Here is a 27,429-nt window from a genome sequence, read left to right on the forward strand (position 1 = left end):
GCAAACTACAGACCTATTTCGAATCTCAAGGGGATCTCAAAAATTATTGAAAAGGTTGTCGCAGTACGTCTTCAAAATATTTAGAGGCTATAAACCTTTCCACAGTTGTTAAACTGTCCTTGTGCGTGTCCATATAATGACATTTTGTTTGCTATTGATAAACGCCACTGTGTAATGCTTTTGTTGTTAGACCTGTCTGCTGCCTTTGACACCATGGATCACATCATCCTCCTTACGAGAATGCACTCTAAATATTCTATCTCTGGCACAGCTCTTGAATGGTTTAGCTCCTACCTTACTGATCGCTCGCAGTTTGCGTTAATCGAAGGGTGTAGATCACAGTCTCGCGAGCTCAAGTGCGGTGTACCTCAAGGTTCTGTCCTTGGACCAATTCTGTATGTACTCTACACAGCACCTTTAGCCGATATTCTACGATTCCATGAAATGAAATTCCACCTTTACACTGATGACACTCATGCAATTATATATTTCTTTCTCCACAAACAATGATATGGAATTAAACAACAGTACCACTAAGATCGAGGAATGCCTGACCGACATTGATAAGTGGATGTCAATCAACAGACTAAAACTAAACAAAGACAAGACCGAGCTTCTCTGCTTATTCTCAAAGTACAATCCACAACAATCTCTACCTCCGCTTCGCTTTGGAACTGACATAATCAAGCCCTCTTCACATGCAAAAAATATTGGCGCTATCTTCGATACCACTATGTCAATGCTTCCCCATATCAACAATGTCTGTAAATCTGCCATTTATCATCTTCGCACCATTTCCCGCATAAGGAAATACTTACCAACGCAAACTGCTGAGACTCTTATTCACGTCTTTGTAACTTCTAAACTCGATCACTGCAATTCTCTACTAAATGATGTCCCTAAAAATGTTATCAAAAAGCTCCAATCGGTGCAGAATGCAGCTGCCAGACTGATTACACGCTCCAGGAAGTGTGATCACATCACTCCCATCCTCTTCGATCTTCATTGGCTACCTGTTTCTGATCGCATTAAATTCAAGATTCTACTACTTACTTTCAATGCTCTGCATTACCAATCTCCATCCTACATTCAAGACCTAATCACCCGCTAGTTACCGTCTAGATCGCTTCAGTCATCTTCTACGCTCAGTCTGAATCCTCTTACACTGACGACACACAATTATATATTTCTTTCTCCACAAACAATGATATGGAATTAACCAACAATATCACTAAGATTGAGGAATGCCTGACCGACATTGATAAGTGGATGTCGATCAACAGACTTAAACTAAACAAAGACAAGACCGAGCTTCTCTACTTATTCTCAAAGTATAATCCACAAAAATTTCTATTCTAACTCCACTTCGCTTTGGAACTGACATAATCAAGCCCTCTTCACATGCAAAAAATATTGGCGCTATCTTCGATACCACTATGTCAATGCTTCCCCATATCAACAATGTCTGTAAATCTGCCTTTTGATCTTCTCACCATTTCCCGCATAAGGAAATACTTACCAACGCAAACTGCTGAGACTCTTATTCACGCCTTTGTAACTTTTAAACTCGATCACTGCAGTTCTCTACTATATGATGTCCCTAAAAATGTTATCAAAAAGCTCCAATCGTTGCAGAATGCAGCTGCCAGACTAATTACACGCTCCAGGAAGTGTGATCACATCACTCCCATCCTCTTCGATCTTCACTGGCTACCTGTTTCTGAACGTATTAAATTCAAGATTCTACTACTTTTTTTCCAGGCTCTGCATCACCAATCTTCATCATACATTTAAGACCTAATCACCCGCTACTTACCGTCTAGATCGCTTCGGTCATCTTCTACACTCAGTCTGAATCCTGTTAGCTTTAACCTTAAGACCTACGGATCCAGAGCATTCGTCGTCTCAGCCCCCGAACTTTGGAACAAACTTCCTAGCGACATACGCTCATGCGAGAATCGAAGTCTTTTTAAGCATAAAGAACAACTACTGTAATCATTAGGAAGATTAATTTTGATTTTCTATGTTTTATTTAAATTTGAATTAAGTTTAATTAACATTTATTTTTAATTCTTATTTTTTACTCTGTAAACCGCCTAGATCATTATTGGATAGGCGCTATAAAAATGTTATTATTATTATTATTATTATTATTATTATTATTATTATTATTATTATTATTATTATTATTATTATTATTATTATTATTATTATTACATGGCCATGTAATTTGTTCTGTTTATTATACATCTTATACTCAATATCTTTTGAGTGCTGTACCTTGCAGCATTTCAACAACCATTCAGTATTTCTTTTGTTATCGCGAATGTTGAATGGAGTTGAGGCCGTTTGCCCAACTCGTGCCCAGAATTTCCTCACTGTACTAAGGGGCACGAGGTCTAATAGTGATGACTCTCTTGGGCCTCAGTCATTCAGTGTATTTGCTTTTATACTCTCTGTGATTGATAAACATCATCTGGTTCAGTAAGAAAGCGTAAAATTTAAAACTGCTAGCGCCGAAGCAAGGACAGGCGCAAAACTGTGAAAAAAACCCCTTTAACCTTACGCGTTAAATGTAATCTGAAACTTGCTTTAAAATAGCTCAGTTTGAGAAAACGCAGTGACGAAAGTCCATTGTCAAAGTTGAAAGCTTCTCGATTGGTTAAGGGTTTCAGTTTTGGCCCAATGACAACAGATGCATTACACAAGCCAATCGTAACGCAGATCAAACACTTGTAGCCGGCGCCAGGCCAGCGCGGGAAAATGCACGCGAGAAAGTCACAGTCATCAAACGAACCAATCACAACACATCCCAAATACTTGCAACCTGCGCCAAGCGCGGGAAAATGCAAGCAGGAAACCCACTTGTGTGCAGAAATACATATCTGAGTCACAGTGGGTTTTGCTTTTGTCTCTAATTGGTTAAGAAACTGGTGTGTAAGAGTGACTTCAATAAGAAATTTGAGTTTACTTAAAGACGAAAACACTGAATACGGAAACGAGATAAACGAATCTTTAAAGACACCCAGGCAGCCTTAGGATGTTGTTAACATTGTTATGGATCGGCGTCACTTACAGTGGATCATCAGAGCTTTTTCTGTCTACTGCTGAGTTATGCACTCATTGGTCAGAATAACTAAAAGTGCAGACCTTCGATTTCCTTGATAATGCTAGTAAAGCTTTCCCAGACTAGCACCCAGTCGCTTCTCGTCTCTAACACTGTGTTTGGTGGCAAGTGTTTCATCAATAAGTTGGTTTTTCTTCCCCCACTTTTTAATAGCAGTTACGATATGCATTTTAGCCCTCTGACAACCCACTTCAAATAGAGCGGAAAGTAAGTTGCGACTGGATCATATCTGAAATCTTCACAGAGTTTCATTTCTCGCGTTTGTTTCTAGATTCAAGGGAGACGAAAGTGCCATAAGTCTGTTTTTATTCGCAGACATCGGACAAAGAATTCGCATAACCTTAAAACTCATTGTTTTCAGCCTGCAATCGAGTAATTTTTTTTAATATATAAACGTTAAAACAAAACGTGGCTCTCAAGAAATTTCAAAGGGCAACGTGGCTTATAAAGAGGACCTTCAGAATCACAAAGACGACTGGTAATACTGCATCACCAGACGCAGTAACATTTTTAATGAACATTTTTACGTCAACTGGGATTAAACTGTAGACAAGAGCACCATAAGAACATAAAAGAAAGAGCTGAAAACAAGCAAGTATCAGTCAATAGGAATGGAAAAGAAGACGTTTTCATGAGTCGTAACGTGGACGTCTGATGACGGTTTGACAAAAAACGATTTTTCTAAGGATTCTTTGTGATCTGCTGATGCAAAAGAGGAAACAAGTGACTAAATATGTAAACTTTTAACGGGTACAACCATGAAGTGAAATGAAAACTTCTTTGGCGTGAAAACAAACATCAAATTTATTTTGCAGAGCCTTGTGTTGCGATTGCTTCTTGAAACCAAGCTTTAAGCCGGCTGGTGAAACTATCCAATCATCATTGATGTTGAATTCAAGAGTGAGGAAAACAAAAGGCGGTGTTTTGATAAGACTATTAAAACAACCTGCCTAAAACTAGCTAAAACAGAACGTAATTCTGACTGCTGCGGCTGGTTAATAGTTAATTAGTTGTCACCTCTAAAATTGGTTAGGACATCGACCGTTCATTTAACAAAAGATCTCAATCCAAGAGCTAGCCAACGTGAGACTTGGTGAGTTGTAACATTCTTTTATCTTACAAGGCTACAAGACCTTGTTTTGTAACACAGATCAAAACGCCTCGGAATGCATTGCACGCGTTCAAAAAGTTAATAAGTCGGATAATCTTAGCGTTTTAAAGGACTTCGAAATTCGAGGAGGCTATTAAGAGTCAATGAGATCTTTGTCACAAGCTGAGAATCTGCTTCGCATAAAGTGTTCTTAAAAATAGGAGGAAAATAAAAGATTATCAATATCAAAAAAATCAAATTTGTCAATGAATTTCGCTTCTTTAGTAAGAAAAAAAAAGGAAGTAGATGAAGTACAGTACTTTCAATTGGAACAAAAACCGAATGAACGTCCCACGGAAAAGGTCAAACTTCTCCTTCGTCAATTATATTCTGTTCAAGATGCTCTCATTTCTTTCAGAATAACATTTGAAAGACACTCAAACGCCAAACAAAAATGAAGTACCTTGCGCTGTTTTGCTTGATCTTTGGAATCGCTCTCCACATGACCGTGGCTGCTCCAGCTCCAGGTATGTCGATAAACTTTGATTCCTTGTTTTTCTCCATATCATAGTAGTTAACTGGAACAGCCAGCATTAAAAATGCCAACATCTTTGCTTATGCGTTCTCTAGGAGAATAATAGTGACAAAAGTCACATCCCTCAAACGTTGTGATAAGAAGAGAAATAATGTTGTTTTCAATGAACAATGTGGTTTAGCCGGCTTGAAAATAAAAAAATCTTGCACCGAGAAGTGAACAATTCAACGCAAGAAGCGACTTTCAAAAACGATATTCCAAAATGACTATCAAAAGGGTTTTTTCATACGATTGCCGGAGTCACTACCAAGTCTACTCGACTCAGCCAAAAAAAGGCAACTTTGCGCTCCGACAAAGCCAAACAACAAGTGCCTTCGAATACGACTCGCTCAGTCCGGCTAAAACAATGAAAACTCAGAAGGATCCTAAATAAGAAATTCCTAAAAGCATAAAAGAAGTATATCGTTCAATTGCTCCAGAAATGAAATGTCCTTTGTTTACTACGTTTCTCGAATTTCCCGAAATGCCATTTTACGAAACTTCCATCCGCTTGTATTGACAGGCAAGGCTTTTAACATGTTTACACTGAGAAACAAAAAGCAAACTGATCGTGGAGTTTGATGACTCAAAACTGACCTCTTCGTTCCTACGAAACAGAGGGAACTGTGACACGCGAAAAGGCCCGAAAAGTTTCGGGCCTTACGAGAAACGGGCCCCGGGTCAAATCATTTCCTCCTTTAACACATATTTTTATCCGGTTACAAGTTTACACAGCGAAAAGAACATAACTGAAGAAACAATTTAATTCACTTTCATAATTTATTTTGAAATTTTATACGTGATGTATCTTCTAGCTACGTACAGTACAACAGGTATCTGAAGATTGCACTGAAGCGATTCAAATGTCCACCTTTTTCTCGGATTTCTTGCTATCAAAAGGTAAAGAATTGTATGAGAGTTTTGGTGAATGAGATTTGGAAAAATGCATCGGATATTGTCGCTGTCACATTAAAACGGAAAAAGGAGAGGACCCGAATAAAGTGACAAATGTAATCTGGAACCAAAATAAAACAGGAGCCTAACAACAAAGTAGAACTGATTCCACATCACCTAGAAAGACGATTTTGATTTGGAACCCTCTCTATCTGTACCGCTTGATCAACTTCCAACCAAACATCTGTGAATTGATAGGTTTTTGAAATTACGATGATCTCTTAAATTAATTGAATTTGAATAATTATTTTACTCCTGGCATAAACCGAAAAACCCTTCTTTGGATTTTTTATGTGGTCCCGTGCTACAACACTTTCACTTTAAGTTCAACAGTCAAATGAATGTTTTGCATGTCATAAAACAGGTTGTGAGGTGATACCATTGTCACCTGTTCACACTTTCTCTGGCAAATTACTAATTCAATGGCTTTACCCGCGAATTCAAAAGGGCAATGAGGGAACGGTGACTTATTAACAAGCAGACTGCATCTATTCACACGCATGCGTGTTTTTTATCGCAAGTAAGCCCGTCATTCTTAGTTTAGGTCTTTCATTTTCGACACATGACGTTCCTCACTCAAAACGTATCTTATTTTGGAAAACGCTATCGTCAAGTAAACGCGTTCCAAAACGCCGTTCGTCTTTTAGACCTGACTGTGGTGTGACGCAAATCAAACATGGACTTCGGCCATTCTCGCAATCTCGTTCCCAGGGCTATCGTTTCCTTTAACTAGCGGCCGGGAAAGAAAGACTCTCGTCGAATCCAAAAAAGGCCATATTTGACTGCCTGTTGAAAATGGTTTCATTTCTTGTCATTTCCAAATTCTAAACTCAAAAATCGTGATTTCTTCTAGATTTTTATCTATACCAGGATGAAGATGACCTAGAAATAAATCTTTTTACAACTTACTAGTTCCGCAAGGTTTTCGTTTTTGAAAATACAGCAATTGTCACTTACGTGACACCATATACTGAAATCTGTTTTGATTGAAAAATCTCTCGTTATTTTTGATGCTCCGCAGTTTAAACGTTCTGACTGTATTAGGAGATGCGTTTATACTCATGTGTACTGTGCCGCGAGTGAAAAGTAAGCCCTTTTATGGAAAACTGAACTCCAGTGATTTTGTCGATTTCTATCTGTCTCCCCTCACGCACGCGCAGTTATTCAACCGGAACCAGAATTTTCTGGTTCCGGTTTTGGATTATTCCAGAGCCCCCCGAGCAGCCGGGCAAGAGTAACGGAGGCTCTGGGAACGAAATTGCCATTCTTGTCACCACAGCCTCGGATTTTATGTCTGCGCATGACCCGAGGCTCTGGGAAAGCGAAGTTGGTGAATCTTTCGGCAATACCCGCCACCTCGGGGATTTAAATTTTAGAATAGTCGGCTCCAGTTCCTTATCTCCTGACCCAACGGCTAGCCCTTTAAAAATAACCCCAACTTCCGCATTCATAAATGGTTTACATTAATTTTAAAATTCACCCAAGTTTCAATAAGATATTGTCTTCTTAGGCATGTTGACACATTAGAAATACTTTGAAAAGGAGAAAGATGCTTTCGCAAGCTTCTTTGTTTCTGACTGCCAGAGAGAAGAAACGTGGGACTTCCATGAGATGATCAAATTTCCGTTCGCCAAAAAGACTATTAAATCTTAAAATTCCCAGTTCTGAGGCAAGACAAAAAGTCCAGTGCTGAGGGTATGCCCCGGGGAATGTTAACGTTCCGCATTGACTGTTATATCACAAGAGCATAAAATTGCACGTACAAATGGGCCTAGACCAGTTTCATGTTCGTGTCTATGAGAATTGAAATTTTCGCTCCGTCCTTCACTTCTCAGAGGTTCTCTTGTTCTTTCAGTTTCTCCTTAACATAAAAAAAAATCCTTCCTTTGATATTATTTGCTTTCGTAAAGTCCTCTATTAGCGTTTTTAATCAACCGTTTAGTGTCGCTGACGAATTTTGCAAGATCCGAACGAATGGCCCGGCCATTTGCTCTGGATTTTGAAATATGTTCTTTCAGTGTTAAAAGTCTTGTCTAAAGCAAGAATACATGTCTAAGTTATTGCTTTAAACGTGTCGATCCATTTCTATATTTTTTACCCTATGAGCAAAGGGTAACCGAAAAGAAGTTTAGAGCGGTTTTCAAATGAGTCTCGCAAAACCAAAACCAAAGTAATTACTTTGGCCAATCAAAAAGGACGGAGACAATCCAGTAAACCAATCAAAACTCGAAGTAATTACACGTAGCCGACACAAAGCGCGCGAGCCACGATTGGTTTTGGTTTCACTTCTGATTGGTTGAAAAAATGGCGCAAAAACCTTGAACCAGTAACTGAGTGAAGTGCTGCAAAACCACAGTAATTCACTAATTACTTTCGACACTCATTTGAAAACCGCTCTAACATGAATTAATACTATTTTCCTGCTTTCATCACAGAGGAGAAGAAGGAAGAGGAGCCAAAGGACAGCGGTGACATGGATGATGACATTGATAGCAGCGATGGAGAGGACAGCAGCGACGGAGAAAAGGAGGACGAACCTAAAGACGACAACGCTGAGGAAAAGATTGAGGACAACGCCGATGCTCCCGAAAAGAAAGATGACGAGAAAGTCGATGATAAGGAGGAGAAAGAAGACAAAGAGGAAGATAAAGAAGCTGACAAAGAAGACAAGGCAGCTGATGAAGAAGACAAAGACGATGACGATGAGTTGAGCGATTTGGATGATGAAGACGATGAAGATGACGAAGATGACGAAGATGACGAGGAAGATGAAGATGACGGCGATGATGAAGATGACGGCGATGATGAAGATGATGGTGAAGATGAGGAAGACAGCAGCGACGGAGGAAAGAAAGAAGACGACAAGGAGGAGAAGGCTGATGAGAAGAAGAAGAAGGATGATGCTCCCAAGAAAACAGACGATGAAGTAGATGATGATGATGACGACGATGACGATGATGACGCTGATGACGATGACGATGATGAATCTGACGACAAAGAAGATGACAAGAAACCAAGCGAAAAGAAAAAGGCTGACGACAAAAAAGAGAAAGTCGATGATGCCCCCAAAAAAGAGGAGAAGAAACAGTAAGGAGCTAAATTAGTTTCTTTCTTACTTGGACGGACATACAGTTCACAATACCGACACCATCACGCCAAGCTAACAGTGACAGGGAAGTTCAGTGAAATGAAGAATTGAGAAATTTTATAAAAGAAACCTTATTTGATTCCTTGAAGAATATTTATTTGGTTAAATATAATGGCATGTTTAACCCCGACATTTGTCGAAAATAATATGTTTGAACAAATAAAGACGTCATGCTTAGGACGGCATTACTAATTCTGAGTGACATGATGGTTTTGTTTGTTCCAAGGTGTAATTTAAGTCAAAGTGTGACTTTTGAATAAACAGTTATTTTTTGGACTGATACTGAGAATGGTTTTAACGGTTTGTAAAATGTAAGCCGATTTCAGGACCCATCAATAATGGTTCTGCAGTATGGCATGCTAATAAATGCCCAATTCATCAACATATTATTGAGAATTGTGGTTAAACTTCTATAGATGTCATTAGAGCAGGAAAGATTTAGCGGGGATACATTGTGAGAGATACATAACGTTGGAAAAATGGCTTTCTTTTCTGCTTTCAACGACCCTTGCTACAGTATGTCTGATTGCAACCACAGCATGGTTTGCTCCCGGCCGTATAAGCACAAATTTTTAAAGTAATAAAATAAGAATGGTACAGCAGGGTTTTCTATAGCTCTTCAAAGTACATGTACCGGATTTGATAATGAGGCCTATTGCAGGTTCCTTAAGAGCTAACCCTCAAGGTGGCCTGGGTCCCCTATAAATTGCTATAAATGAAACTCTCAGAAATGCTGTTTGCATTCTTCATATTGGAGAAAAAACACTTTTGAAATGCCAAAATACCGATTGTATTTCGTTTAGTAGTGTGACTTCTTGTTAGTTTGAGGGATTTATTGCATGTGATTTTCTCCTGAGTTTCTTCAGCCCATGGCTTCCTGAGGCCAATTCCAAAAAGAATAAAAAAAGGGGAAAAAAACGCCAACAAATCTACAAATTTATAGCGTCATATGACGTACCGGACGTGAAATGGTAAACAATCGGACGAAACGTCCGGCCTCGAACGAAAACCCTGTTACAGTACTACAAAGTGTTTACAATGGCGCTACAAGATTTCCAGGAATGTTATTTGATCCCACAACCATCCATCAAGTCAGCCACCCTTGATAATAATAATAAATAATCTTGAAAGGCATTGCTTCAATAATCAGGACCAAGTGCTGGGAATCTGTGACTTGTGAAATGATGAATATGAGGTATGAGCACAAGCATAAAAAGCATGTCAGATTCCAGTTGACTATGAGGATTTAATAGGTATCCCTGCACTCTTAGTTTGACTCCCCTTCATCACTCATGTGCAACAGCAGCAAGTAATGAGTGAATTGAGGAAAAACAACCAGAGGGTCAATGAACCACCCACCCCACCCACTCCTTTTCCTAATCCTTGCCTAAGTAGACCACCCGGATCTGTCATCCATGGCCCCGTTGTTTTAAGCCAGGCATGCAATACAGGGGCACCCAACCCAACGAAGGTGTTCCACAAAACATCTGGGCCCAGTTGTTCAAAAGCCGATTAACGCTAATCCCAGATTAAAAAATAACCAAGGAGTTAATTTCTCTACTCCCAAATGCTGTTCAACGCTGATATTCGGCAAAACTTTACATTAGAAGAAGTCAATCTTGAACAACAAAAATAAGCAAAAGAAACTTTCACCAAAAAGTTGAAAACACGAAACAAAAGTTTACGCTAATCCTGGATTAAGTTAATCCGCTTTCGAACAACTGGGCCCTGTCCCACACTGGAAATTCAGCTGGCTGACAAGTTATTATTTTCAAACTCTTTCGTTGGGCTCCCCGGACAATAACCCATTACGATATCCAGGTTTAGCTGTACGCGATAAGCCACTGCCATGTGCGATTTGAGGTGCAGGGATGGCGCAGTGGTGAGAGCACTCACCTCCCACCAATGTGGCCTGGGTTTGATTCCCAGACGTCGCCTCATATGTGAGTTGAGTTTGTTGGTTCTTTACTCTGAACCAAGAGGTTTTTCTCCGGGTACTCCAGTTTTCCCCTCTCCTCAATAACCAACATTTGACTTGATTTGCGTTAATTGTCAATTTCAGTTTACAGTGTCCCCAATTAGTGCTCCAATGCTAGAATGACTAGACACTTAAATAAAGATGACGGCTACGGCAACGAAAACGTTAGTCCAAAGTATTTCGCGATTATTCCGTCTTGTTCACCTTGTACAATACAGGCGAACCATCCTGTAACTGAATGGGTATGAACGGTTTTAAAGCCGAAACAGAAAATGACTGTTTCATTGTTATATGCTCACGTTGTCGTCAAAACCTAAAATTTGGTGATTTCACGTTGTTGCTTTATGGAGCACGGCAGAGAAATGCACGGAAATTCGTGTTGCATTTACATTTACGAGTATTTTTCCTTTTTTTTAACCAATAATGTTCTTGCTTCGTAGCGTCGCCGTAGAGGCTGGCATTAGACAGAGTAAAATACTAAGTCGAGCCGCTTAGGCCGGTTTAGACGTCAAAGGGTTAACAGATGAATGAAATTGAAAACAACACACTTTCTAGTTCAGAAGGGTTTTGAGTTGAGCGCGCGCGCGTAAGCCACACACGAAATTCTAAAAGCTGCTCGCATCAGCTCATGATTCAAAATGGGTCACCAGAAATAAACAAATACCGCTAATTCCGCTCATCTTTCTTCTGATTCCTATACATACAGAATATAAATAGACATCATCTATTCACGAAAACTATGAAAATTGTACACACATGGTTTAATGGTCACTTAATTCCGGTTGTGTTGGCCTGTAGCTTCACTCGCGCGTGCACTCGAATGAGCGGGTGACGTATGCGTAACTGCTGATCTTGTAATCCCCTCATTTTTCCTGATTTTGAAACTTAATTTGTTTATATCTCTGCTTCCGGACATTGAATGTTTTTCATTTTTTACATGTTAGCTCAGATTAAGTTAAAACGTTTGTCATTCAAATTTAAAAAAATTCTGTTAGTGAAAAAAAAATTAGAGACTTATTTCAAAAAAACGTATTTTTCTGAAAAACTGACCTACAGATTTTGTTGAATTTTAAATAATTTAGAGAGTATTTCCAACATTATCTGGTAACGTTGAATGGGAAGATTTCACCGTCCTGTTTCTTCAAAAAAGACAATAAATTCTGATTTTAAGGCTCAAAGAAATGCCTAATATCATTGCCGTGGTAACATTATTTTGGACGAAATTATCATGTGAGAAATCTACAATGGGTACTTAATACCCTGGCCCAATTTCATCTTGATATGATTACCCTATAAACTGTATCTAAGAACAGAATATGTTTATTCGTTTGAAAAAAGGAGAAACTATTTTGAGCCTCCCTTAACGTATGTTGTGCTGTGAATGCTTTGCATGGCAATCCTGCTCTTCCTCATCATATCGGAATGCTTTTTGGGCAAACAACTCTGCATAAGGAAACAACAGTTGCTGAGGCTGGTGGGGGAAAGGATGGGTTTGGGGGGGGGGGGGTAGTCCCTTATGAAGGCTATATAGGTACGTGCGGCCCAAAATGGTATGGTTTTTTTGCCGTTTTGGTCTGAAATAGGGTATAGATTTTAACCATTTTAGAAGAAGCTTCTTCTTCATCATTAGGCAGTAAGACCATCAACAAAGCCCTTCTCAAAGTACTAAGCCAACTGTGTAACAGCTGAAAAAGGTTTGAAAATAGGTCTGAAATAGGGTATCGCTAATTTTGGTCTGAGATAGGGTAATAGAAAGGTTTCAGGAAGTGGGCTGCACACCCCCATCCAATTTTTTTTAGGAGTACCCCCCTCCCCCCCTCCCCATTCCCGGGCACTAGCCACTGACAGTGAGATAATATAGCAAAATAACATGATTTTAACTCATTTATTCATGCAACAATTAAAATATTTTGAGCACAAAATCCCACGTTAGTTGCTTGGAGGAGAACAGGGAAGAATATTCGGAGTTTGTGTAGCCAATCAGAGTGTGCCTTCAACAGTATCCACTGTTTTAGTATATACTAATACTAATAATAATAATTATTATTATTATTATATCATCTCACCACTTCGGTGTCTGGAACATCCCATATTCTAGCTATAAGACGTAAAGCACCAGTTTACAGTGCGACGCGTCTTACCGTGGCCACCTAACAAAGTTCTTTAAAACTTATACGCCAATCAGGGTGTGCGAATTTGATTGACAGTCACACCTCCTTGCAAAGTTCGCACGGTTGTAAGTTGAACACTGTTGCATGGGTTGTTGAGTTGACAATTACTTACACCTAATTGTCAAACGTGAAAGTTTGTTGGGTGGCCATGGTATGGCCCGTTGCACTGTAAATGTAACAATTATTATTATAATCTCTTCCTCAGATTGTTGTTGTAGCTCTAACTATTACACGGTCACGCTGTCACGCGTTTGCGTGACAATAAATAAACAAAAACAATAATGACTCCCTCAACGCAAATTGTGACTTTGATCGACTTGAGAAAAATATTTCAAAATATTGCAATAATAAGTACCTTCTGTTGTTACCCAGAGGAGATCGACATCTTGCCATTCCCTTGTGATTTTTGGTGACTGAGCCTTTCTTCTTTGTATGTCTTAATTTAAATCAACTGTCTTTCAGAAGTAGTTTTAACTAACATTTCCACAGCTCCTTGATAACATACAATAGAAGATAAAGTGTTAGAATAGATAAAGCAAACAAAGGGAAAGTGTAGCCAGAAGGACAGTCACCTTGGAAGCTCGCCAGATCAAGAAGCAACACTTTTTAAAGTACGAATGTCCAGCGGTTTCCTCGGAGAGGATACCCGGTGCTTTTCTAATTGAACCCCACGTGTGTTTGCAAACAACATGGCGAAGTCGAAGGATAAGAAGAGAGAGATCCAAAATGGCGAGGGAGACGGAGATAAAGAAGATTCAGCGAAAGAGGAAGCCACTTTGGATTACGATGAGCTTGTAAAAAGAGTCTGCGCAATTGCTAAGCCGCTCGCTGGACGGAAATTAACTAAACGGTTGTACAAAACTGTGAAGAAAGGTCAGCGTCGTTTCACGTTATAAGCTCGAAAGCTCTATTATTCTTTTGCTTGAAGGGTAGAGGCTTTCTTTAGTTGTCAAACTGTTGCTTGTGTACTCCTACTTGGGACTTACGGTCAGATAGTTCTGCAATGTGGCCAGCTGGTTGTAATAATAGTGTGCTTTCGGTTCGACCTTATTGAGCTGCGTCGTTGCTGTACTTGCGACGGCGATTAGCGTGACAATTTACTTACGGTCAGATAGTTCTGCAATGTGGCCAGCTGGTTGTAATAATAGTATGCTTTCGGTTCGACCTTATTGAGCTGCGTCGTTGCTGTACTTGCGACGGCGATTAGCGTGACAATTTACAATAATAAATAGTACGGTAAGAGCAGTCTATAACACTTCTGGAATCTCAGGTTTAAAGTGCCCCTGTGACCAAAAAATCAATTCATATTTTTCTTTGGATTTCAAAACTACTGTATGTCAACAAAACACTAAGTGACCCACGTTTTAAGCCTTGATTTCAAAAAGACACCTCTTTATTTTAACTGTAATTTTCCTATTTAATTGCCGCCATTACTAACATTATGTTCTTGAGAGAGCTGGATCGAGGAGAAAATGACGTCAAGGCTCGCTAGTTTAAGAATGCAATACGTGTGTACGCCGCAGAATTAATATTCAGCACGGGGGTTTTGGGCTTTCAGACTTTTATACTCACGCTTTGCATATATAATAAGCTGCGTTCACACGCTGAAATCTTAAGCTAGTGAGCCTCTGACTTCACTTTTCCTCCTCTGAGGTCCATTCGGTCAGTTTTGAACGTGAGTAATGGCGGACCGTGAAATCCAAAATTTACACTCAAAGTAAACGGCCTTTGGATAAAATCAAAGCTCAAAATTTTGCCAGTCAGGTGTTAAGCAAACACACTTTCAAAATCTGAAGGAAAAAAGGAAGTGGTTTTTTTTATCACAGGGGCACTTAAAAGACGCTTTTTTTTTGTTTTTATAAGTGTAATGATCCGACTATACGATGCATGAAACTATCTGAATTTCATTTGTAACGAATCGACTTTACTGTAATGATCTCATCATCTGGCTTGGAACTAACTGCCCATGGAATGATCTGCCCGCATGCCAGAATCCCAAATATTGATTTCTTGGTCAATCACCTTGCATTGTTTGGTGACTTGCGGCATTCTTTCCTGGAAATCCGGGTCCAGTTGTTTCAAAAGTTGATTGACACTAATCCGTGATTATGCAGTGCATTTTGCTGTCAAAAAAGCCTAAAGCAACATGGCAATAATTTTATGCTCAAGAATAGCAAAAGTGAAAGTCAAAATTTACGACTAAAATCATGTACAATGTAGAAACTCTTTTTGATCAGAAAATAAAATGCAATTTTTTTTTTCTCCTTCATTCCCTTCCTTCCTTCTTTCAGTAAACCACCCCTCACCTCCCTCCTTTCCTTTCGAACTTTCTCTAAGTTCTGAGCTTACATATCCCATTGATTGTTGTCATGTGGGAGGTTGCAGGTTTGAACCCCGGCCGGATCAACACTCAGGATCTTAAAATAACTGAGGAGAAAGTGCTGCCTTTGTAATTTCATCTGCAAATGGTTAGACTTTCAAGTCTTTTCGGATAAGGACTGTAAAGCGTAGGCCCCGTCTCACAAATGTCTTCTATGTTCATAAGTTCCCTGTGGGACGTTAAAGAACCCAAGCACTATTCGAGAAGAGTAGGGGATAAAGTCCCTGGTGTTGTGGCTGTCCTGTTCTCTCCAGCAGAAGTGGCCGGCTTGGCGGTGATGTCTCTAAAAGGCTTGTGGTGTATGAGGCCACCTAAGCAGAAATAGCCACAAGTCAAAAAGGGACTTTGCCGATTGCTGGAACATGTAGATGTAGATATAGATGAAATCAAACAACTCCAGCACAGTCAATTTTTCCGTCTTGAGCGTGGCTTGGAGCTACCTGTATGCACATGTATAACAAACACTATTGCACAGAGTTGCTTATTTTCTGCAGAGTGATTTATTTCCTTTTTTAAAAAAATTAAACTAATTTGTTATTTGCAGCATCAAAAGCAAAGAGCTTGAGAAGAGGAGTGAAAGAAGTGGCAAAAGCTTTAAGGAAAGAAGAGAAAGGGTAGGATTTTTCAGTTTTAATTTTAGGAAACTTGCCATAATCAATTCAACCTGCAAACTCCTTGTAAGGATGGGAACACAAATAAACAGTATAGCAAAATCAGAGGATAGATTTCACAATACCGGTTCACTATTTTCCTTTTGTACAGGCATTACTTAGGAATGAGGAGTTTAACAAATGACACTAGTCATGTGCAAATAAGTGGACAGTATTCTTGAACCTAGTCTCATCACTGACAGACTAGTATAATAACATTATTATTAAATATATTCAGTATTATTATCATTGGTGAACGAAACTGGTGACTGAGCATACAATAAAAAATAAGTTTTCAACAGGATATGATGATAACTAAAACTGATTAAAAATCTTCCCATGCAGGTTTGTGGTTATTGCCGGTGATATCTCCCCCATTGATGTCATTTCTCATATCCCAGTAGCTTGTGAAGACAAGAAAGTTCCATATGCATATGTACCTTCCAAATTCGTAAGTGAACTTCGTAAATATTTTTCATGATGCTTTTGGAAGAGTGAAATGCTTTGGTTTTGTGTGGGGAGGGGTACTGTCACTTCTCTTTTCTTTTCTTTTTTTTTTTTAATTAGAACATAGAGGTTAATGGAGGGGGTTTCTCACTGCTTAACCCATTGCCCCCTCAAAAGCCCTAGGATGACCCCAGGTGACAAGTGAAATCATCTGGCGTAAGACAGGGTAAAATCTGTTAAGTCTCACTCCCAGAGGTCAATGGGTTAAAAACCAGCCTTTGTGCCTCATACTTCTTGTGATCTATCCAGAAACAGTGGAAAGTATGAGTCTCAGGTGATGAGCAAGTCTTCTGCAGTTTTAGTGGTACATTGTAAGCTAATTAAATGTTGTTGGAAGAACATCAGAGATACAGTGTACATGTACAGCACCATCATAATTATTGAGGAAGATCAACTAAAATTTAAGAGATTTCTTATTTCTTACCTATTGGTTTCTTTCAGTTAAATGTGTATTCCAGTGAAGCGTGGACTTTTTAGCTTAACTGATTTTGTTATCATGCTCATCATCATTATTGCTGTTGTTGTTGTTGTTGTTGTTGTTGTTGTTGTTGTTGTTGTTGTTATGTAGAACATCTCAACATTCAACTGCACATTAGTAAACAGTTCCCGATACAAGTCACATCCTGCAGTCTCGGTACCTGAGAGCTGGTCGGAGGATTCTGGCCATTTCTTAGTAAGGTGGTGTTTTGAATTGAAGCCACGCTACCATGCAGGATATGTGATTCACTGATTCCTCTTTGCTGTTGCAATGGCTTCTTTTTGAGCTAACAGTCTCTTTGGCATCTTTTGCCTTAACGGCATTGGCCAACAGTGCCCGATACCGGGCTGCGGTTATCAACAAAGTTTTTTGATAACTGCAGCCCAGGATCAGGCATTGCTCATCATTATCATAATCATAAACTATTATTATTTTTATTACTATTATTGCTACATGTACAAGTAGTACTACATGTACATGTATTAGTGGAAGCAGCAGCAGCGACAGTAGTAGAACCATGTACATGTTGTAGTAGTACAGGCACCAGTTGTTCAAAGGATGGATAGCGCTATCCACCAGATAAATCACTATCCAGAGGATAAACACTAGCAAAACCAATTGAGTTATCCAGTGGATAGTGATTTATCCGGTGGATAGCGCTATCCATCCTTTGAACAACTGGGGCCAGGTGTAGTTTGTCACTTGGTACAATATATTTTGCTGTATCGCCATAAGAACTTCAGGTAGGCAATACCTTTTGCAAAATGTGTGCTCTACCCAGCATAAATGACTAGTCTTTTGCAAGGAGTAAAGAATTTAGTTCACCTTAAGTTAGTCCAAATATCCTTTTACCTTAGTTTCTTTGATATCAATCCTAATCGCCAATGACAATAGCGTTATTGGTATGACTTTAACATTACCCTCTAATATTATCCCCACATTACTGCAACTTCTACTTTTAATTCTGTATAGTTTGTGACTTTTTCAATCTCTTTTGATGATGATGATGATGATGATAACGATTGTTGTTATTTGTAATTAGGTAAAGGTTAGAGCGAGTTTCAATCAAGTGTCGTAAAACCGAAACCAAAGTAATTACTTTGGCCAATCAAAAGGGACGGACACAATCCGGTAAACCAATCAAAACTCGAAGTAATTACATCTAGCCGACACAAAGCGCCGGAAAATGAAATGTGCTCGCGCGAGCAATGATTGGTTTTGGTTTCACTTCTGATTGGTTGAAAAAGTGGTGCGAGAACTTTGAACCAATCACCTAGTAAAGTAATCATAAACCAAAGCAATTCACTAATTACTTTCGACACTCAATTGAAAACCGCTCAAAGATTTTTATTTGTTTGGTTGTAGGACCTCGGTGCTGCTAGCCAAACCAAGAGGCCCACCAGTATAGTTTTGGTTAAATCCCATGAAGACTTCAAAGATCACTACAAACAATGTTTAGATGAAGTCAAGAGCTTACCTCTTCCTTTGTAAATGGCTATGGATTTTATCTTCTCTCTCACTAATTTCAATACAATACTGCTGGCAATTTTATGTTATTTCCCATGGAATCCTGTCATACCCTCTATCTTCAGTTAATTGAAGGGGGCTTGAAGATTTAAAATTCTTCAACCCCATATTGTTGAAAGTAATCTGAAGCCACTTTCTCGTATTTCACAAGGACACGATGTTGGAAGTTCTGTCTTTTTCCCCTTTGGCAGCTTCCGTATTATGGACACTATAAAGCTGCTGTCACAGTTCTATGAAAATGACTGCTTGCATAGCTAGTTGTGAGCTGCAACGGTCTCAGCCCAATGATTTTAAAGACAAAAAAATTCTGAACATTAGATTTTCAACCCTATTCAGAAATTTATTCAGTTCCCCATTAAGCTTGTTTCTCAAGGCAAGTCCAATGCCTGCCTGCATATCAACCTAATTCCATGGCCGTAGCCAGAAGAAAATTATGACTGAGGCAAGGTCCATGATTTAATTCTCTCCGTAGGTATTTTAGGTGTTTGTGATGAGTACATTTTAAAGACGACACTGGAATCACGCTTTATTAAAAAAAAAAAAATCACAAAAAAATGACTGAGGAAAGTGCCTCGGTTTGCCTCATGCTGGCTACGGGACTGAATTCCCTTTAAAGCAAAGCATTTCGTACGGAAACACAGACATCATTGAGAAAAATTTTACTCCAAAGTTTCCTTTCTCTTTTTCCCATACATTTTTAAAGATTTTTGTGTATTCTAGGGACAATTAACAAACGTTCGCTTTTTCGTTTCCCATATATGTTCGCTTACTTCATTGTGAAGGCGAATTAAAACCGTAAGGAATCTCTGGCTTTGTTTCTGTGGAAAAGTGGCTTACGGAAATTTTTTTTTAGCGAATTAGCAAAGCAAGCCGAGCAACAGAAGTCCGCTTTCCATCACAATCCACCTTTCGGCTCGCTTCGCTCGTACTGTGATTCTGCGGAGCCTGTCCCAAGGCCAGGGGGATTTATTCCCAAACAAAAAGAAAGATCATCCGAAAAAGTGCCATGAAAATAAGTTGTTCCCCTACGGGTCTCACTCTCTGAGCACAAGCTCCCTTTAAATCCTTCACTTAGGGTGATTCATCAGGGAAGGGAAAGAGTATTCCTGTTTTGCGGGGTATGGTTACCTCTTTTCTTAGAGATAACTAGCAATTAGGATTCAGCCTAGATTTATAAACTTATCTTTTGAGTGCTGTGGATCAATTTCTTTTTCCTGGTTCACAAATTGTTTTAGATCAGCACTTGCATGTTCCCCTTCTACCAATTAATTGATTTCACAAGTCTTGTTTCTTGCGATTATTTGAAGAAAATCTTTAAAAAAATCAGGATATGGATAGTAAAGTATCTGCTCTATGTATTAATTCGTTAAAATCACAATCCATTTTGGGTTGGTAAATCTGATTTACAAAAGAAAGATGAATGAAAGGCAAGCCAGCCGAGTACGAGACTGGATACAACAGACGCCTTCGACGAAGTCACGCTCAGTGGACTAATCGTAAACTGGTAAGCAAGAAGACAAGTCCACGAACAAATTATTGCTGCGTGAAAACGAGGCAGCTCTCTAATCGGGAGAAGAACACATTTTTCTTCGAAACGCAAGGGATTGTGGTCAAAGGCACAAGGAATTGTGGTTATGCGTAGATGCGCAGAATCTTGCAGCCACCTTCCCCATTTGAGTCATTTGACGTAACGGCTCTTTTTTTTTACTCTTTTGATTCATTTTTGCTTCTTTGACGCTTCTTTTATCCGTTATAAACTTTATCAGAGCTTCTTGTACAAATAAGATAAGCTTTCAGGCTGAACAAAAGTGTTGAATGGTCAGCATTCCGGCCGTTAAATATGAGAACGTATTCGAATGCAAAGGAAATACGGTGCATACGGTATGTTGCCCAGGATCCGACCAGTTAAAATAATTTCAATTTTTGCAGCTCGCCCTTATTAGTTTCTGGAAAACGAAGTATACCAAAAGGAAACTGAACATTTAAGCTTGGAGATTCAAGTTTTGGGAGAAGATCGGAGAACGCAGTATAAAATTTTGAGGAAGATAAATATAACAAGATCTGAGCGACTCAAGGACGGTATGAAAGCTACACAGAGAGGTTAAATGTGGTTTATGATCGGATTAGAGAAAGTATTTGGACGGGCTAGCTAAGGAAGCTGAGGACGAGGCAACCCAGAGAAGGGAACAGGGAGCGTTGTATGCTATTACGAGAAGAAAAACAAACGGCAGATTTGAGAGGGGCGTACCGGTGAGGATCACCTCTTAAGGATCACCTCTGAAGCCGGTCAAATTGAGAGATGGAAACAGCACTTTGAGGAAGTGTTAAACCTACCAATGTCATTGATGAGATGAAGAAGAAGGCGCTAGACATCAATACAGAACCCCCTAGTGTGAATGAGATTATCATTAGGAGTTTAAAGGGGCTTAGAAATGAACAGGTGCCTGGTATTGGACATACAGGCTGAAGTTCTGAGAGTGGATGTTGGGATAACAGCTAACGCACTTGAGCACGTGTTTACTAGGAATGAAGAAGTGATTCCTGGAGATTGGCAAAAGGGTGTTATTATCAAATTGCCTAAGAAAGGTAATTTAGAGGTTTGTGACCACTGGAGAGGAGTAATACTTTTGTCGGTTCCTGGAAAGGTACCGTGCGGAATTAACATAGACAGGATAAAAGGGGAAGTTGATCGTATGCTAAGGAAGGAGCAGACTGGTTTTCGGACCAGAAGAAGTTGTATTGATCAAATTTTCATCCTCCACAATATTGTAGAGCAGTTCGTTGAGTGGAACAGTCCATTTTTCATCAATTTTGTGGTTTTTAGAAAAGCTCTTGCTAGTGTACATCGAGAGTATGTGGAACATCATGGCCGTTTATGGAATTCCAGGAAAGTTGATCACCATGGTCAAGCTTTTCTATAACAACTTTATGTGCTCCGTAGAACATGATGGGAGTTACTAGAGTGGTTTGTGATCGACTCAGGGGTAAGGCAGGGGTGTGTCATGTCGGGTTTCCTATTTTTGTTAGTGATTGATCGGAAATTTTGAAAAGAACCCCTGAGAGGTACCAAGATCCTGTCTTGTGGGCGTGGCATGAAATTTTTTTCACCCCTAAGAGGTTTCAAATTATGGGTTTAATTAGACAAAATTTAAAAAATAGTTACTTATCAAACGTCTCCTGTCATGATTTTTCGGCTCCATACCCTAAAAGGTACCACCAAAGCTCTCGCTGTGGACCTTTTCAAGCTGAACACCCTACGGAGGTAGTAAAACGCTTTTTTAACCCCTAAATGGTACGACGAGCATCCCCGTCCTTTTTTTTCCCCCCGGGCCAACTTTCACAGCTCTTGCGGCTAAGGAAGGAGAATTATAGCAGTTTTAAACTGAAGTGGTCGGATTCTGGTCAACAGACTGTACCCATGGCGTCACGAAATCTCCCATCCACATTTGCAGATACCAAGCCATCTTGAGAGGGGTTAACATCTGTGAATTTTTTGTCGTGAACTCTCGCAAAGGACGAGGGTTAGTTAGCATTGACCACTGTCAAGGTACATTCCCAACTCTTTCTCATGTATATTACTGTACCTTTACAGTCACACGAAACGCCAGTGGAACTAATAACCACAGCAATTCGGACTTTAACCAGCTGGAAAAAAAAAGGTTGAGGCGAACTTGGAAATGGTCACTTACATTCTCGATGCCAGTGTTACGCGATTCCCTTAATTATTTTCTTCAGTCTCTCTGGGTTTCGTATTTTACTTGTAACTACATGTCTTCTCAGGGGGCTATTTACGTTGTATCGTTATTTTAACCCCAACTGATACCTTTTTAGTAAATCAAACAGGTAACATTTACCTATGATTCAGAGTCTACTCAAGGGCAAAGTCACGCAGTATAATTTCAATCAGTCACATGAATCATAGTACTTTGCGCTTATTAAAACCATGCTTTTATCCTAAGACTGTTTTCTTTCTTTTCTCGAGTGGGGTCTAGATGAGGGTCTTGTTTGTTCTGTCCTTGCTCAAGACCTATCAAAATCTCCCTTCAATTCCACGCACCAACTGCAAACTGTCGTTAATTACCGCAAGTATACTTGAACATCTCCCTTCCCTTCGGTAGACTGCTAGAAGTCTCTATTTTGCTCCAGAATCGTTGAAACGAACTCGTACGTTGAACTTTAATGGCTGAAACTGCGGGTCGCTAATATCGCGGTCGTTGGTGTAGAGTGATTTTCAGTCTATCCCCTCGGTAGCATTTCTACCATTTAGGTGAACTAGTTTGTGAACTAAGTCAGCATTAAATGTCGTTCACCGAGACCACCTTTCCCTTTTTTGCATAAAATTACATGAAGGAAACCAGGAGGCCATGAAATGGAACCTCTATATAGACTTACGGCTCTTTCCATTTGATAGACCTGACCGGCCAGACCGGACATTTGGAAGGACTAACTCTACAACGCATTCAAATTAACACACTTCGAGGATGATAGATAGAGGGTCCAAAATAGGCTTTTTCAATCCCGCATCCCACCGCTATTTTTTATTCCATCCCGCCATCCCGCCGCAATGTGCATCTACATCCCGATCCCGCCTGATTGAAACCAGTTTGCTCCAGTTCAACTGATCAACCATTTGTATAGCTTCTACATTACCAAAGATGAACTCTCATTAAGCAGTGATGCCATGACTTGACGTAGACACAAAAGTTCAGCTAGACTGAAAACGCCACTTACAGGGGATTGACATGAGTGAACATTATGTGCTTGCATTTCTAGACAGAAGTTAATAACATGCGGGCCTGCACGTACTCCATCCGTGTGTTCTGCATGAGAGCCTTAAAATTATATTTTTGCACAGACGTGCGTGTCCTTAAGAGATTTACCTCTTTTGTATGATATTATGGGAGCTTTTAGGCTCCATCGTTCCATCAATGTCTGTTTAAGATTTTTAACTGCTGGGTAGTACGTAGTGACAAAGGAAAAAACCTCTCGTTAACCTTTTTCTATGATTGTGTTTGGATAGCCTCGCGCTCTCAGACGTTGTTTGAACTCAGACGTTGTTTGAACTTAGCTTAGCTCTCTTCAAATCGTGTTGTTTTCGAAGAGTTATTCCTAAGAAGTCTCATTGCTTCACCATTAATTAAGCCATTTTTTACGCCTTGGGGGTGGCCGCATGAGTTGAAGTGTGTATATTGAAAGGTTTCAGTCGGCTTATAATGAGTTTTAAACTACTTTGTCGAGGAAAGTGAATTCGTTGATGGTCATGGAGGGGTAAAATGGGAGCTGGGATTGGCTTGATTTTTCGGTGGGAATCACTGGGAACTGGGATTGAACAGCAGAGAATGACGTTCCTGGCCACTGCATTCAGAACGCTTTCATTTGCCAGGTGATAGGATTTTAGTAGCAGGGACTGCGATTTGTAACAAACTTGAAAACTTGCCACTAGGACTGAGATTTTGTCCAAATTTGGACTAGGAATTGATATTGCAAACCACCCCCCCCCCTCCCATGACCCTCTTCGTTCTCGGATATTTCAGCCGTGAATTTGATGGTAGGGTAGAATTTATTTACTTTTGGAAGAAAAAATTATTGACATTAATAAAAAATGACATCCTCGCAGTTAGTGATGTGGTAGTCTAGTGGTTAAGTGAAGGGGTTATTAATTACATGTTCCCAGGTTCGAGTCCTGCGAGTACAGACATTAGGGTTCTGCTTTTAACAGAAATATGTTCATTTCCCATAATCCATATCAAGCTTTCAATGTTCTGAAATAACGATAATAGTAAATTGAAAGCAAATTAACAATTAACGATAAGATCATCACTTCTTTCCATCCCTCAAACTGACATTTCCCTTTTTATTCAACTTATACGACGTACAGTCTACTTTAGACTTCAAATCTACTTCAACGAAACAAATATTTTAAACAAGCTGAGAAGATTCACAATAGGCGAGGCAAAGAGTTGAACCCGGATCAATGGCTTCACCTTGCAGATTCCGTGATCCACTAGACTAACGAGACAACCTTCCAAAACATCGAGTTTTTTAGAGTATTGAAATAGTAGTACCCAGCAAAACAATTGAAAGTTAACCGTCTTCAACGGGGTTTTTAGACCTAAATACTGTAGATCAGCGCGGCGTAGCTTAGAAACGCTATTTCTTGTTGACTTAAAGCTGTAATTCTGCCTGTTTTCATTCTTTTTCGAGCGGTAAGCTTGTCAATATTAAAATGGGATATTGCCTCGTGTAATTGTAAGGAAATGTCCAATGTCAGTTTAGTGTTGACCTAACGATAATCGTCAATTCAAGGTAGAGAACATGCTGACCTCGGCTACCACTGCACAGAGGGACTGGTGGGAACTAGGCCCAGGCGACGAATGTCCTGCATAGCCTGCGCCTGCCAGTCCACTAATGCTTCGCGTCCAAAAGTGTTTCCTAAAGATGCCATAGAATTCGCTCCACCGCAAATAAAGGAAACTGAGTTCGCTCAGCTGTAGTGTGCATTTCTGTTATTTTGGAGAAATTGCAGAATACTCTGCAACACCTCACCACTATCGTTTCCCCCATGCGGCATTCCTTGAAGAACGAGTCGGAATACAATAGAGCTTAGCTTATTCTTATTCAATGAAATGCAAATAAGTTGCGGGGTATTCTGCAATTTAGCTGTTATTTTTACTGCACAGTAATGTTACAAACCTTTGGCTCAGAGAAGAAACACTTGCGGGAACGCGAAAATCAGACTGATTTTTCAAAGTAAGCAAGCTTGTGACAATCAAATTTGTTATCTCAAGAGCAGAGTGGATCAACCTGCCGGATGGGAGATTTTATGTGACATCCAGGGGCAGAAACAAGAGGAATACCACGCACGAAAAGCAACGTGTGCGTGCGAGTTGCGCGTGAGGAAGACACAGTCTTCCCCACTGAGAGGCAGGTGGACGCGAATTCGTAAGATAAACAGTGTCAAGTCGTGTCCATCAGAAGGAGTCCTTCTGACGGACACCAATTGACACTCTAATGTTTATTTTACGCCTTAGGAGTTAGTTTGTCACAAACGAATTGAACCGTTCGGATGTCTCTGATGTTTTTCCTTCCAAAATAAAATAAGCTTTGTCGATTAATGCAAATTTTTATCTCTGCATTTTAAGACTGTCATCCAAGCAATTAAAATCGGAATTCTTGGATACAATAGCGTTTATCGTTTGTTGAAAACCATACAGTTAGACTCGCTTACCGAAGGTTTTCCGTTTCATTTGCGCTGTTGTAAAGTTCTTTAAAACAATCCTGACAATTAGCTCAATAGTCTTGGCGGTTACTTTGAGTATTGCAGATATATTTGAATAGATGACATTTCTCTTCAAATATTTGCGTGAATGACACGAAGCTATAAATTTCGATGCCGTCAGGTGTGTTACGATACAAAGTGGGCGTTTCGGTACATTTACGATAATTTGCAAGTATTTTTTATCTGGCCTAAGTGCGAACTTACCTACATTCAAGATCTAAAATATTTTTTCGACGAATGTGTTTACATCCTACTTTAAATTTTACATTATTTACAAACCAAGCCAGTTATTAATTCTGCATCTTCACCGCTGCAATGAAAACGTCTTCAGCTGCAATAATAGAAACCTACCAAATGAGGAATGAAGCGAATAAAAAAAATCGAGGTGGAAACATTTTTGTAGCATCTTTAAAATCCTTTCGCGCGTTTCAGCTTGAGAGCCATTGTCATTAAATGTACTTTGCATAATCTTTGCAATGCCAGGCATTAACTAAACAATGTCAAAAAAAAAATTTAGAAGTCTCGTCCTCATTCTTTTCACCCCGCGGCTGAGAGATACTGCAACGTTTTGTCGACTTGAGTCGAACTTTTTACGCAATAGATTTTACGTTGAGAGTTAGTTCATGTATTCTACTCCCCTTCAGCAAACAATAGACAGCTTTGATGCCTTTCACTTGTGTAAATCACGCCACTGTTCTTTGACAGCGTCCACAAAGACATTTCTACAATTCAAATTTCTCTTCCTCCGAAATAACATGTCGCCTGCTTTTTTTTTTGTCCCTCTGGCAACGCCAAATGATGTGCAGTATTTTCAGCAAGAGTAGCAGCGAAGAGGAGCCCAGCAAGGCCACATTAAAAATGGAATTTCGCTTTTCTTTATCCCAACTTTTCATGAATGTTCCCGAGAAGCCAACAATCAAAGGGACGTAAGGCGTTAAGCTGAATAAGGTGAACCTCCAAAACACGAAATTATCCAAGCAAAACCAGAAAAGAAGAGCAGCTGCAAGCCCAGCTTGGACCATAGTGCACACAATTGAATCGTCGATTTCAACCGTGTACTTCAGCACGATCGCCGTACCTTGAAAGGAGTTGTAAAGTGCCCAAGAAGCGTACAACGCCAAACCGTTGATTACAAGAACTTCCATCGCTATTTGATCGCCCAAAGGGAACTTCTTCATTCCGTTACGGAGGATGTCAAATCGATGGTAAACGATTCCGAGAGCAACAAACAGACAGGCGGCCGTACCGGCGATAAATCCAAGAGCGATGTTAACGAGATCCTCACCCCACAACATCACCCAAGCGAGTGTGCAACCAAACCCGAGAATATTGAAGACAAAGAAGAACGGAGTAAGAACTCTTGGGCCGTTTTTGCGGCACATCAAGACAAGCGCGTAGCAAAGCCATAGAAATTGCCATCCGAATACGGCCGACCAAGTCCAGAGAGTCCATTCTGCGGGGGTAATTTCAACGGGATATTGGGCGAAGATCTGCTGAGTATGGTTGTAAATGTGAAATTTTAGAAGATCTTCATCTGCGAACTGGCCGAAGTAGAAGAACACTGCC

General features: G+C 39.8%; 4 protein-coding genes across 4 annotated transcripts in view; 3 read left to right on the forward strand and 1 right to left on the reverse strand.

Annotated features, from left to right (window-relative positions):
* Nucleotides 1-4,083: 4,083 nt before the first annotated feature.
* On the forward strand, nucleotides 4,084-9,275 carry LOC138008724 (clumping factor B-like). Its single transcript, XM_068856032.1, has 3 exons — nucleotides 4,084-4,220; nucleotides 4,636-4,744; nucleotides 8,181-9,275. Exons 2-3 carry the CDS (start codon nucleotides 4,672-4,674, stop codon nucleotides 8,834-8,836), a joined length of 729 nt encoding a protein of 242 aa, XP_068712133.1. The 5' UTR covers nucleotides 4,084-4,220; nucleotides 4,636-4,671; the 3' UTR covers nucleotides 8,837-9,275.
* Nucleotides 9,276-13,698: 4,423 nt separating this feature from the next.
* Nucleotides 13,699-18,613, forward strand: LOC138008725 (H/ACA ribonucleoprotein complex subunit 2-like protein). The gene is made up of 4 exons (XM_068856033.1): nucleotides 13,699-13,915; nucleotides 15,967-16,036; nucleotides 16,418-16,523; nucleotides 18,423-18,613. The coding sequence occupies exons 1-4, from the start codon at nucleotides 13,732-13,734 to the stop codon at nucleotides 18,546-18,548; spliced, it is 486 nt and encodes a 161-aa protein (XP_068712134.1). The 5' UTR covers nucleotides 13,699-13,731; the 3' UTR covers nucleotides 18,549-18,613.
* A 2,403-nt stretch (nucleotides 18,614-21,016) lies between these two features.
* LOC138005065 (uncharacterized) lies at nucleotides 21,017-21,505 on the forward strand. The gene has a single exon (XM_068851354.1). The coding sequence runs from the start codon at nucleotides 21,017-21,019 to the stop codon at nucleotides 21,503-21,505; it is 489 nt and encodes a 162-aa protein (XP_068707455.1).
* A 4,182-nt stretch (nucleotides 21,506-25,687) lies between these two features.
* Nucleotides 25,688-27,429, reverse strand: part of LOC138006782 (uncharacterized) — a 2,221-nt gene continuing 479 nt past the window's right edge. The window contains exon 1 of the mRNA XM_068853340.1: nucleotides 25,688-27,429. This exon is cut by the window's right edge and continues 479 nt beyond it. Coding sequence (XP_068709441.1) covers nucleotides 26,586-27,429 — 844 coding nt within the window. The 3' untranslated portion in view covers nucleotides 25,688-26,585.

The sequence above is a fragment of the Montipora foliosa genome, chromosome 6, assembly GCF_036669935.1.
Source record: "Montipora foliosa isolate CH-2021 chromosome 6, ASM3666993v2, whole genome shotgun sequence".
Classification (NCBI taxonomy): Eukaryota; Metazoa; Cnidaria; class Anthozoa; order Scleractinia; family Acroporidae; genus Montipora; species Montipora foliosa.

Coding starts and splice junctions, on each gene's coding strand:
- LOC138008724 (XM_068856032.1), top strand. CDS start 4,672: ATGAAGTACCTTGCGCTGTTTTGCTTGATCTTTGGAATCGCTCTCCAC. Junction 4,745..8,180: donor CGTGGCTGCTCCAGCTCCAG/GTATGTCGATAA, acceptor CTTTCATCACAG/AGGAGAAGAAGGAAGAGGAG.
- LOC138008725 (XM_068856033.1), top strand. CDS start 13,732: ATGGCGAAGTCGAAGGATAAGAAGAGAGAGATCCAAAATGGCGAGGGA. Junction 16,037..16,417: donor TTAAGGAAAGAAGAGAAAGG/GTAGGATTTTTC, acceptor CTTCCCATGCAG/GTTTGTGGTTATTGCCGGTG. Junction 16,524..18,422: donor CATATGTACCTTCCAAATTC/GTAAGTGAACTT, acceptor GTTTGGTTGTAG/GACCTCGGTGCTGCTAGCCA.
- LOC138005065 (XM_068851354.1), top strand. CDS start 21,017: ATGAACAGGTGCCTGGTATTGGACATACAGGCTGAAGTTCTGAGAGTG.